The following is a 12,230-nucleotide window of genomic DNA, read 5'->3' as shown; positions in this document are numbered from 1 at the left end:
TGATTCCAGTTAACCCATCAGTCATCTGACAGCTGACATGTGAAATGAGTACATTACATTCAGTGTAATTGGTATGTGTGTCTGTCTGAGTCTGAGAGTCTGTGTGTTTGTTTTCAGTGCTGGGGCTGGGGCTTGAACTCAATGCCTGGTCACCCTACCACTCGAGCCATTGGCTTTTCTGTGGTTAATTGGAAGTAAAGAGTCTCACGAACTTTCCTGCCAGGGATGGCTTCAAATCACAACTCTTGGACCTCAGCCTCTTGAGTAAGATTGCAGGTGTTACAAACCAGCATCAGCTGTAATTGACTTCCAATTAATAGCAACCAACCAAATAATAATATTAAATTCATATGCCCAAATACACTGGAAAATATTTAATAGTGAGTATCATTCAAAATATTTCTTATTTATTCAAAATCATCACATAAAATTTTTAAGAAAACAGTCAAAGAAAGTCAACCAATGCTTTGTGTATGCATGGCACAAAAGAGAATTGTTACTGTATATCCTCCTAAGTTATCTAAACTTAGGGAGTCTCATTTAATTTGCTTTGGTTTCTACCTAGGAAGTTTGTTGGTCCATCATCTTTCTACTTTAAAGGCACAAAAATGTAGAAAGATACAGTAGCAAGACTGAAAATCAAGTGCCGTTGACTTTTACAAAATGTAAATAAACAATCTGTGTTGACATAAACTTTGAATATCAGAATACTCTTTTCTAAAATACTGTGAATTTTTATTTTAAGAGCATATAATTTGGCTTGCAGCATAAAGGTGACTTTGAGTGATTGACTTAATTTTATTTTTAAGAGTAGATGTATTAGCATCAGTTTGATAATAAAAAATTGAAAAAAAAAGAGTAGATGTATTAGAGCGATGATAATTATTTTTAAAGCACTTTAAAAACCCTCAGGGTAATAAAAACTTACATCTAGCCCCATTGGAATAGCTGTTTGTACTTCTTTTGTCCAAAAGGTTTGTGATACACAGAGAACAGTCTGTCCAGGCCAATCTCGTACCCAATTAATTCGTTCAACTTTTGTATACGCCAGAATTGCATCTCCAATTACCTAATGATAAAGAGGAAATTCTAAAGGTGAAATTTCCTGACAGTTGAGAGCTTAACTCTTAAACTAACTCTCATACTGCTTAACATTTTATAACATTTTAACCAATTATGAAAAACTCACATAAAACATGTGATTACACAATTTAAATTCTAGTTTACTCGAGTACTTGTGAGCAAATTGGTGGTTACATAGCAGATCATGTTGCAGATACATTATCAACTCATATTGTACATATTATATTGAATGACCATTTCACCAGTTTTAGCCAAAGACATCCTACATACATTTCAATTTGACAAGAATGAGTGATTTTACTGAAAATATCTAAATTTAATTAATTCCAGATGGAGATGCATCAAATTCATGGCAGGTAATTTTCTTTCTGTTACATCAGATGTCCACACAACTATGTGTATGCATATGCACACATGTACAGACAAACCACATTATCCTCTAAAATATATCCACATTCCAGACTGCAGTCCCTTACAGTTTGATGCCCAAGGCAACAATGATGAGGACAAGGGTATAATTTTTTTTCATGGAGAGGTAAGGCCTACAAAGTCAGAAAGTCTACTTTATGTACTTTTCTACATACGTTCACTGTACTCCTTTGTCTACTTTTGCTACCAGCCATCAATGGGAAATACATTACTCTGTCACAGACACCAACCAAAAGTAGTAAAATCCTCTAAGAAGTGATATACACTTTAGTGTTTGAACTTCAGAAAGGACTGTCAAAGTTAAATTTCTCAGAGAAATATATAAGAATGGCGAAAACTTTCTGGATTTCTAGTCTTACTAGGAGATGTATGGAACTGAACGAAGATAAAACACTGAACTATGGCTATTGATAATAAAGACATTGTTAAAAACCAAGAAGTCATTAAAAGGGCAGGTGAAAATGGACAACTGAAAGGTGGAGACACAGGAAAAGAAGAGAAAGGCTCAGTAGAGGAATGCCAAGATGGAGTGAATATGTGCCCTAGGACATTGTGAGGAGGACAAGAGGAAGATATTAAAATATAAATCACTAAGAAGAATTCTATTTAGTTAGATGAGAAGAAATGCAATTATATCATGTTGGGGGAAGGAAGGGATATGGGAGAAAAATGAGGAAGAGAGTAACAAGTGTGACAAGAAATGTACTCATTACCTTACATATGTGACTGTAACCCTTCTGTCCAGCATCTTGACAATAAAATTAAATTTAAAAATACTCTATAATGGGGCTGGGGATATGGCCTAGTGGTAAGAGTGCTTGCCTCCCATACATGAAGCCCTGGGTTCAATTCCCCAGCACCACATATATAGAAAACGGCCAGAAGGGGCGCTGTGGCTCAAGTGGCAGAGTGCTAGCCTTGAGCAAAAAGAAGCCAGGGACAGTGCTCAGGCCCTGAGTCCAAGCCCCAGGACTGACAGAAGAAAAAAAAAATTCTATAGTGTTTGATGTGAAATCTATTAATATCCTTATGTACATAATATATACACACATATGTGTATATATGCAACAGCCTTTCAAACATAATATATACATATGTAGCACAACACATGTTCCCCTACTTATAGTATTTATGTTGAATTTTTGCATATTTTAACCACAAAAACTTACATGTGAGCATTTTGTGAAAAAACTTCTTCCTATACAGTTACTTGCCACTATATTTTTTTCTCATGGCCATATAGTTTATTATCCAAACTGGGGCATGTTAGAAATGGAATGGGCATGCGACTAATATTTACTCCATAGTTATTTTATTTACTTGCACAAAGGATAAAATCCAAGTATAGTTAAATAAAATCAGACCTGGTTTCTTCTACAGAATATAGACAAAGCTTCCCATGATTTCCTTGTATTTCAACTCCTCCGTGCTTTGCAACTTTGAAAGTGTTTGTTTTGTCGCTAAGTGATTTGAGAGTTTGTAGATATCACTGTTATGTGTTTAGTACAATGAGGAAAATGCATGCAAAGGATTTCTTCAGTGTATATTTTATATACTGAAAGTCAGGTATACAGAAACTTTAACTTGCAGATAGAAGTTGTTTTCTAGCAAATTAGACCTGTTAGGTTTTGATCTTCTTGCCACTATATCTTAACGTTCTGGAGCATACTAAATATTTTTTTCTAGGTACCTTAAATAAAATATGCCTACAATAATGTATTCTCACTATATGTCACACATCAATTAGTAAACCACAGACTCCAATTCAGTATTGTTAAATGGTGGTCAGAGTGGACATTTCTAATTGCCCCATAAATAGCCATGCTATTTGTTAATGTTTATCAACTGAAAGCCTGTGAAAGATCATCTTCTCTGTTCCAATATTTATAAATATGAGGAGTTATCTGAAGAAAATAAGTCATTCAACCACATGTGGAAGCTTGAAGCTGTACTCCTAACTACTCAGTTCAAGCCCAGCTACAAAAAAATAATAATTCAAAGAACTAAAAAGTGTAAGTACATCCCTTGTCACATAATTCATTGAAGTAATAAAATCCAAATTTCAAAATCATTTTGCATTTATTAAAAATATTGTAAAGGAGGTCATTAAAACTATAAAGAAACATTGAGACATATAGTAATATTGAAAACCTGGAGTCTAATAAATTTTTCCAGTGCTGGAAAACTATAGAATATTAATTTTATAGTGGGTTCATTAATTATACTCCTCTACTAGATTATGATTTTTGTTCTTGAATAGAAACTTTAATACTAAGCCCATATGCAACAAAAACTCAAGGGCTCTATTTATTGATATGACTCCAAACTCAACTAAAAAAAATCATTACAAATGACTTAGCTAAGAGCATGTTTTATGAAAGGTAAAAAACGTGGAGTAACCCTTAATTAAAGGAAAGAGGCATGATTTTCAGCATTTTGATGTACATGTGGATAACACAGCACTTTGACACACATAGAACAGAGCCACATATATCAAGGGGATTACTGAGAACATATTGACGGGTTATTTCAAGTCAGGATGAGAAAGGGAGCACAAAGGCAAATGTGAGTTTAATTCGGACTGAAAGCATGAAAGGTGGCTGTACAAAATGAGACAGATGTATTACTAAAGGAAATCCCATTGGCGTAGATGGTGTATGGATTGCATTTTTGTCCCAGTTTGCGTGAACCATTGCAAAATAACTTACAGTATCTCTTTGCTTTCAAGTTATCTATTACCCTTGGAAAGGTAATCCACTTAAGGTTTATCAATGACATATTGTAATAACATTAGTTTAGTCTAAAAATAATGATAAGAAAACCAGCTACCTTGTGGATAGAGCTAATCATGATTCTCTCTAGCTCAACCAACCACTTCTCCACTTGACCTCTCGCTTTGGCTGTTGAAATGGTCTCTATGAGCTCCACCACCTCTCCTTCACTGCTTTTCATATGAGTAATGTCTAATGTTTCTGTAAATTCCACCCTTGCAATTCCTTCAAAGCATTTCTTCAAGTGAGGTTGCACCCTACAAGCAAAATAATGTTAAAGAATTTGTTCAATTAAAGCAATTCCTAGAATACCCAGATACTTTATGTCACAGGGTAACTGAAAATCTATGTGTACATACTAAGTGTTAGTCAACAACCACAATAAAGCAAAAACAAAACCAAATACAATCTCTGACCACATTGATTATATAGTTCAGTAACCAGTCAATATTAATTGAATAATGAAAAATGATTTGTAAGCTTATGATTATAATAAGAGGTACTAAGGGAGACATCCACTAACGAGTCTTTGTCTGCAAAACAGTGAGTAGAAAGATGCTTAAATTAACATGTGAAGAAACTAATCAGAAGGTAAGTAACACAAAGAATTTTCAAATACACTAAAGTCACCATTTCAAGTGGAATTGCCAGAGACTGCTTGAAAATTATAGACTAGGTTTAGTTTTTGAGTACTTTACCATTTATTAAACCAACTGCTTTGACATACCCAACTCTTAGTGGATCCAGTATATTATCACTGGGCTGGATGAAACCCCTCAATTTTGCTACATTACCAATAACCAGTAGAAATCATTTTTCAACTGTGCAAAAAACAGTTAAATAAAGCTCAGATGGAAACCTGAGCCTAAATTTATCTTTTTAATCTGGACAATGTTATTCCTCCTCTGAAAGCATAGATACAAAAATGAAATTCTTTAACAAAGCAAGTATTCATTGCCTACTATATAATAAGCACTATTCTAAGGAATGGAGAATTGGCATAGGAAAAGCAGTTGAAAATCTCTATCATAATCAAGTAGCTTAGATTCTGCTTGAGGAAGGTAAATGGTAAACAAAGAAATAAATTGTAGACTGTGCATAGTGATAATAATTAAATAGATGGCAAACAGGGCAGGAAAGATAAATATAAAAATGGTGGTCGGGAGGACTTGGGGCAAGGGATTGGTATTTCAAACAGGATTGTCTGGCAAGGCCACCCTGACTGGAGATACTTGAGCAAGTCTCCCCAGAGACCTCTAGAAGATGAAGGAAGATGTCTCATGGACATTTAATAAGGAGTATCTTAGAAAGGAGTACTGTATGCAGGGCGGGGGAGGGGAAGGAAGCTGGCCTGTGTGTAGAGGAATTGCCAAGGGGCTGGTGGAGTAGTGAGCACAAAGACTAGCAGGAGATACAGGGAGAAGATTGTGGGAGCCTCTGTGTGGATCACTGCCAGCCTTTGAGGGCATTTCTTTATTCTGGATGTGATGTACAAGAGGAGTAGGCCTTGAAAAAAATCTTTAAGAATGTGAAAAAATAAGAACTTATTCCAAGGTTCATAATGTTTAGGAAGAACTATCCTCCAGTGATTAGGTTTTAGACAACGATTCAAAATGCTTCAAATTGGTTGCTGATACTACTTTATTATTCTTGAAGACAAATGACTACATAAACGTTGGTTATATACAATAAGTTCTGTTCTATCTTTTAAAATCTATCTGTTCCACCTTTAAAATTACATGAATATACTTGTTTATGAACTATATAGATGGACATTTGCATACGCAAGTATAAATCATTATACAATATACATTTTATTGCCATATATTAACTTGCAGTAAGGGATTTTGTGGAACATCCATAAATGTACATAAGGTACTTTGAGTTTGTTCCTGCCCTTGTTATTCTTTCTGATCCCTTCCTCCTTCTCTTTTTTCTCTTCTTCTACCTCCCCAGTGGTCCCTTTTTTACTTCTATGACCTTGGTTTTTTTTAATTAATTTTGCTTTGTTTTCCCTTAACTCCCACAAGTAAAAGAAAAGCTCAATAGTTCTATTACATTTCATTCTAAAAGTAAATGTAAGCTGATAAATGGAGTCATGCGTCTGTTATGTAAATGACCTACCTTGTAGGATCTTTAGTTTCAGATAGGATCTCGAGAAGTTCATCATTGGACAAGAAAAAGAATCGGGGGAAGAAGAGACGTTTCTTTTCCAAATATTCATTGAGTCCTTTAAGAATGAGTTCCAAAAGTTCATTGGATTTCTTCATTCTTTCCAGCATTTTCTCAATAGTTACAACAGACAGAACATGCTTATCCTAAAAAATAAAAGAGAAAGCACTCAACTAAAAATATTGGATATTAATTTCACTTATATCACTATTATATTTGAGATTACACATTCTGACTCAAAGATTATATATATTTTAATAGGAATATTTTAAGTAGGCTTGCATAGTTTAGGTCTATTGAGTTTCTTTAATTGTAACATTCACACTGACAAGATACACATCCACGATGTCAGAATTTTTAACCTAAAAAGTGTAAAAGGGAAGAGGTGAGAAAGAGACAGAAAAACAATAAGCACACATCTGAAATAAGAAGGAAAACAAAGTAGAATGAGATGTGACTTGTTGTCTTTTATTCTTTGAAGATAAGACCATACTCAAAATAGTAAGTCATTGTGAAGAAGATTATTTTGAATAGTATTGTTATCAGCAAGAGTGAAAAAATTCAAACCCTGTTGTATGAAAAAGCAAGTGTTGGGAAAGAAGCTTTCTGTAAGGTTTTTGCAAGTCGTTGCCTCCCCCCACCTCCAACCACCTTGTAATTCTGCTTGCTAAAGGACTGGCACACCTATACAGCATAGCATTCTGGCCATTCTGTCACATGATACAGCTTCTACACACAAGCTATTTGCTTCCAAGTGAGCCACACAGAAGCAAGCATTTAAAAAAGACTTCCTTTCATGCTGCAACTTCGAAAATAAGAATAGAATGAAATAGAATGAAAGGCTGATCTTAGAAAATCATATTTTTAAAGTGCTTCATTAATACCTCAAACTATATATACACTAACCACAGTTTTTATGAGAATCTTAGAAATACATATAAAATACAGTCTAGATACAGTCATAATTAAAACTCTTCTCTCCTTTCTTTAACATAATCAATGTCCTTTGAGTATATTCTTAGTCTTATAATTCCAAACTCAGTGTGTGGAGTTATAAGTTAGAAAAGTTCTCAAAGTGAAAGAAAGTCTTTTCTAAATAAGCTTTAAAATGCTTTTATCTTAAAAAGATGTTAAAGCACAATACATATTTCAATCACTGGACAAACTAATAACTCACATGGAAACATACCATAGATTTGTTAATGTAAATTACAGGGCATTCTGGAAGTTTTATATGAGCTAGAAATAACAGAATGTTATTTTTGAAGTAAATATGGACTTTCAAGGTTAACTAGTTGATTTTTTGTATTCAGCCATAAGTGACAAAACAACCAAAAATATGGGCTACAAAATATTTCATATATGATTTTTATTCTATTGCAAGAATCACTACTGTATGTTTTTGGTAATGTACTTTGAATGTAGCTGGAAAGATATAAAGGGATGACACAGATAAAGATGCATTGTATTCATCTATTGCTTTGTTAAATGATACCTCCCTTGCACAACTACTTAAAGATAATAAAAGAAAAGATATAATTTGAATTATAACAAGGTAACTTGAGGACAACAATCTCGTAAAAAATTTCATCAAGATAGTTGTTATTAACAACTATGTTCTAAGTAAAACAAAAAATATTAGATGTATCCTCTGTAGAGGTGAACTTACCATTAAAACAATTGTAACAAGACAGTCTATTATAATTTCCAACCATTTTGTGTTTCAAACACACATGACATACACACACATATATACAAAACATGAAAAAGACTCAGGTCATCAATCTTCTTGTTGTTGTTAAATGCTGGATTAATCTCTATTTCATCTTAAAGCCTCCACTTCATATTTTCTTGCTAAGCCATTTCTTCAATAGATTTCAGAATATTTTGTCAGACCATCATTCTAAATGTACAATTTACCCAGTGCAGAAGCAACAGTCGTGGATGCCTAAATCCAAGCCCCAAAAAGGTGTGCTTTGAGCACCACCTGCTGGAAAAAAACGCTTTTCTTTGTTGATATAAAATGAAAATGAAAAACCACTTTCACAAATTATCAGTGCTGCTTTACTCTCACCAAAATGATTGGTGTTATGCGTCTAATATCTTAAAGCTGAAAGATACCATTTTTAAAAGAATCAGTCAGCCATATATGGTGGCATACAACTGTAACCCCAGCATTCTGGAAGAATCTCAGGCTAGTCCTGCACTATGAAATCCTGCCCAATCTTGTCTCAGAAAATAAAAAGTAAAATAAAACAAGACAGCAGGTCATATTCCTTCACGAAATATTGCAATGACCACACAAAAGTAAATGAAGTATTAGAGACAAGAAGTGTGTGATTTCTAGATTTTTAAATTGTATATTTCTGTACACTTTTTACCAGTTGAGCATCCTGAATCTCAGGATTCAGAATAAAAGTTTCAGGTTTGAGGTGAAGGATCCTGAACCTGATACAAAGTTGACCTGGGTGACCAGGTCAAGCCTACTTAGCTAGATTAGCTCAATGACTTAATCTGTGGCAGATACAGTGCTTCTAGATGAACATGGATAATAATCGACATTGGGTGTGGATATAAGTGATATGCATGCAAGTTACCATCACCTGACTGGAAGTACCCTATAGCGCCTCTCTCCCAGTGAGAGATAAATGTAATAAGGAATGTCTCCGATAAAAAAAAGTGACTTTAGAAGCAGACAGACCTGGTTTCTCTCCCTCTGCTACTTGGTACCTTTGTGACCTTGGCTATTTACAACCTCTTGACTTTAAAATGGGGATAAAAGCCCCTCTCAAGGTTAGTATAAAAGCCAATTTAGATAACGTATTTTAAGAGACTAATATGGTGCTTAGATGGCGTACACATACTTAAAACTAGGCCTTTCATCCATCCTCCATACCTGTAACCAGTGTGAAGGAATATGGGTAGGGACATCCTGGTAGACTGGGGGGAAAGGGGTCAGAAAATGAGACACTTTAGACAATTTCAAACACAACTGACTTTGAGTCCCTTTAAGCACTGCCATAAAGCCTGGTGGAGAGTAGGCACTCCATGAATACTTGTTGAGTGCTCGAGCCGCTGCGAATATAGACCTGCTCAGCCTGCAGACAGACAGCAGCCCTCTGTCCTCTGGCACTGATTAGCTATGTTCACAGGACACAGCAATAAGATACTGTAACAAGAACCTACTTGAAACTTGGAACTTGACATGCTATGCCCCCTGGAGGGGAAAAAGATGAATTATTAACTTCCATATGTTAAAAAAATAACTTTATAATTTTATGTGTTCTTTTGCTCCCAAGCATCACCATCTCATCAGCTTGAATGGGAGTCTCTGTGCTGATGGGTTGGGATGTCACCGACTGAAACTTAATTACTGCAGCTAAGGAGCATCATAGAAAATATAGCTGTGTGCGTGCTCAATGGAGGAAGTTCAAACCTGCTTAGTAAACTTCTAGAGGCATTAACTTCCTCATCAGACCTCCTCTGACAGTGGGAAGCTGGTCAGCCCCTCCTTAAAACTTTTGCTCTCAGAAAGGAAATGGGTGTTGACTCAGTAGTGCTTTAAGCCCCTTGACAGTTTTAAGATTCTTTTATCTTATCAGGAGTAGAATTATTTTTTTATTTAAGATGGGGATATTTCTAGGATTAAGGACTAAGATCTCAAAGATCATGCACCTGAAATTGAATCTCGAGAGAATTATTTTTTTCACTCAGAAACACAACTCAAGCATCAGTTTTGACTATTTTTTTATTCACTCAACAAATATCTACCATAAGCCTCTCTGTCATATCTCTATAACTGTTCTCAGTGCTTGGGTGTCAAGAATGAACAAGACAAGTACCCTCAGACTCCAGGTAGGACAGACAATAAATAACAAATGTAATGATTCATAAACATCAGCATCATAAGGTACAAACATATATCAGGTGTATATTTCATTATATCATGCTTCATCTTGTTTTATTATTATTATTATTATTATTATTATTATTATTATTTAGTTTCCTTTTCTGTGTGTGTGCTGGGTCTTGAACTAGGCTTAGGCACTGTCCCTGAGCCTTTGTGCTAAAGACCAGTGCTCTACCATTTGAATCATAACTACACTTCCAACTTGTTTTTTTTGTTTCTTGTAGTGGAAGAGTCTCATGAACTGTCCTGATCGGGCTGGTTTCAAACTGTGATCTTCAAATCTCAGCCTCCTAGGTAGCTAGATTCTAGGCATGTGCCACAAGCACCCAGCATGTTCCTTTCTCTGATGTGAGTAATTCTCACTGTATTTCAGACAGTCTCATTATTACTGTATCTATTATGGTGTTCTGAAATCAGTGGCCTTAGATGTTATAAGTGTAATGTCTTGGGTTGGCACAAGCCACAGTCATATAAAATCGTAAACCTAATCAATAGATGTCTGTGTTCTGACTGTTCCACGAAAGATCCACCCCTGATTTCTCCTCCCAAGACCTCTTTATTCCTTGAGATGCTGTTATAATGAAATTAGGCCAACTGACAAACCTCCAGTGATCTCTAGTCAATGTATCACATTTTCTCACTTTAAATCATAAAAGTAAAAAGGACTAAGCAAAGGGAAGAAGGCCTGTCAAAGGTGTGTCAAACGTTGTGGATGCAAAGAAAAAGTTGCTTTGGAAACATTGAAAGAAAAAAAATTACAATGCTACTACAGTGAACACATGAATAATAAGACAACCTTATAACTGATATGAAGAAAGTGTTAGTGAGCTGGATAAAAGATCACATTAGCCACAGAATTCCTTTAAATTTAAGCCTAATCCAGAGCAAAGCCATAACCCTCCTCAACTCTCTGAAGGCTGAGAGGCAAGGAAGCTACATCAGAAACAGCCAGCAGAGCTTGATTCATGAGTTTAAAAGGAAAGAAGATTCCAGAACATCAAGGTGTAGATGAAGAAGTAGTAATTGTTAAGGTAGATGCTGCACAAATTATTCAGAAAAATCTAGCTCAGATAAATTCATGGCTGTGGCTACCTACATTAACAATAGGTTTTGATCTATTTTTAAAAAACCACCTCTTTTAGTGGAAGATGTCATCTTAGACTTTTATAGCTAGGAGGAAGTGTCAATGCTAGCTTCAAAGGACAGGCTGGTTCTCTTGTTTGGGGATAATACAACTGGTAACTTCAACTTTGGCTAAGCCATCAGTCATTTACTATTCCAAAAATCTTACGACCTTTAGAAAATATACTAAATCTACTCAGCCTGTGCTCTATAAATGGGAAAACAAAGCCAGGATGACAGCATATCTGTCTCCAGCATGGATATACTACACATTTTAATCCTACTGTTGAGAACCACTGCTCAGGGAAAAAAAAGACTTTCCAAATATTACTGCTCTTTAAAAATACACCTAGTCACCAAAAGCTCTGATAGAGACATACAGCAAGACAAATGCTCTTTTCATGCTTGTGAACACAACATCCATTCTATAGGCCTAAGGATCAAAAAGTAAGTTTGAATTACAGGTCTCACTGTTTAAAAAATACATTTGTGTATCAAATTATTGATCTGGGTAAAGTAAATGGAAAATCTGAAAAGGATTCTCCATCCTAGATGACATTAGGAGCAGCTGTGACTTATGGGAAGTGGAGCCCAAACCAGCAGCATGCACAAGAGTTTGGAAATTGATCCAAATTCTCACAGATAACGTTGATTGTAGGACTACTTAAATATAATACACTTTTTTAAAAAGACTTCACTAGGGCTAGGAGTGTGGATTAGTGGTAGAATGCTTGCCTAGCATG

The 12,230-nt window shown here is 35.2% G+C and overlaps 1 protein-coding gene across 1 annotated transcript in view; it reads right to left on the bottom strand.

Annotated features, from left to right (window-relative positions):
• The window catches only part of Dnah7 (dynein axonemal heavy chain 7), a 206,357-nt gene that overhangs the window by 132,795 nt on the left and 61,332 nt on the right, over positions 1-12,230 (bottom strand). Inside the window, exons 20-22 of the mRNA XM_048344207.1 lie at positions 6,408-6,601; positions 4,342-4,540; positions 929-1,069 (exon numbers count right to left, since the gene is read on the bottom strand). Of these exons, the coding sequence (XP_048200164.1) occupies positions 929-1,069; positions 4,342-4,540; positions 6,408-6,601 (534 nt within the window). The remainder of the gene's footprint in view (positions 1-928; positions 1,070-4,341; positions 4,541-6,407; positions 6,602-12,230) is intronic.

Source organism: Perognathus longimembris, chromosome 4 (assembly GCF_023159225.1).
Source record: "Perognathus longimembris pacificus isolate PPM17 chromosome 4, ASM2315922v1, whole genome shotgun sequence".
Taxonomy (NCBI): Eukaryota; Metazoa; Chordata; class Mammalia; order Rodentia; family Heteromyidae; genus Perognathus; species Perognathus longimembris.
The sequence above is the reverse complement of the archived record's forward strand: the minus strand, read 5'-3'. Positions and strand labels throughout refer to the sequence as shown.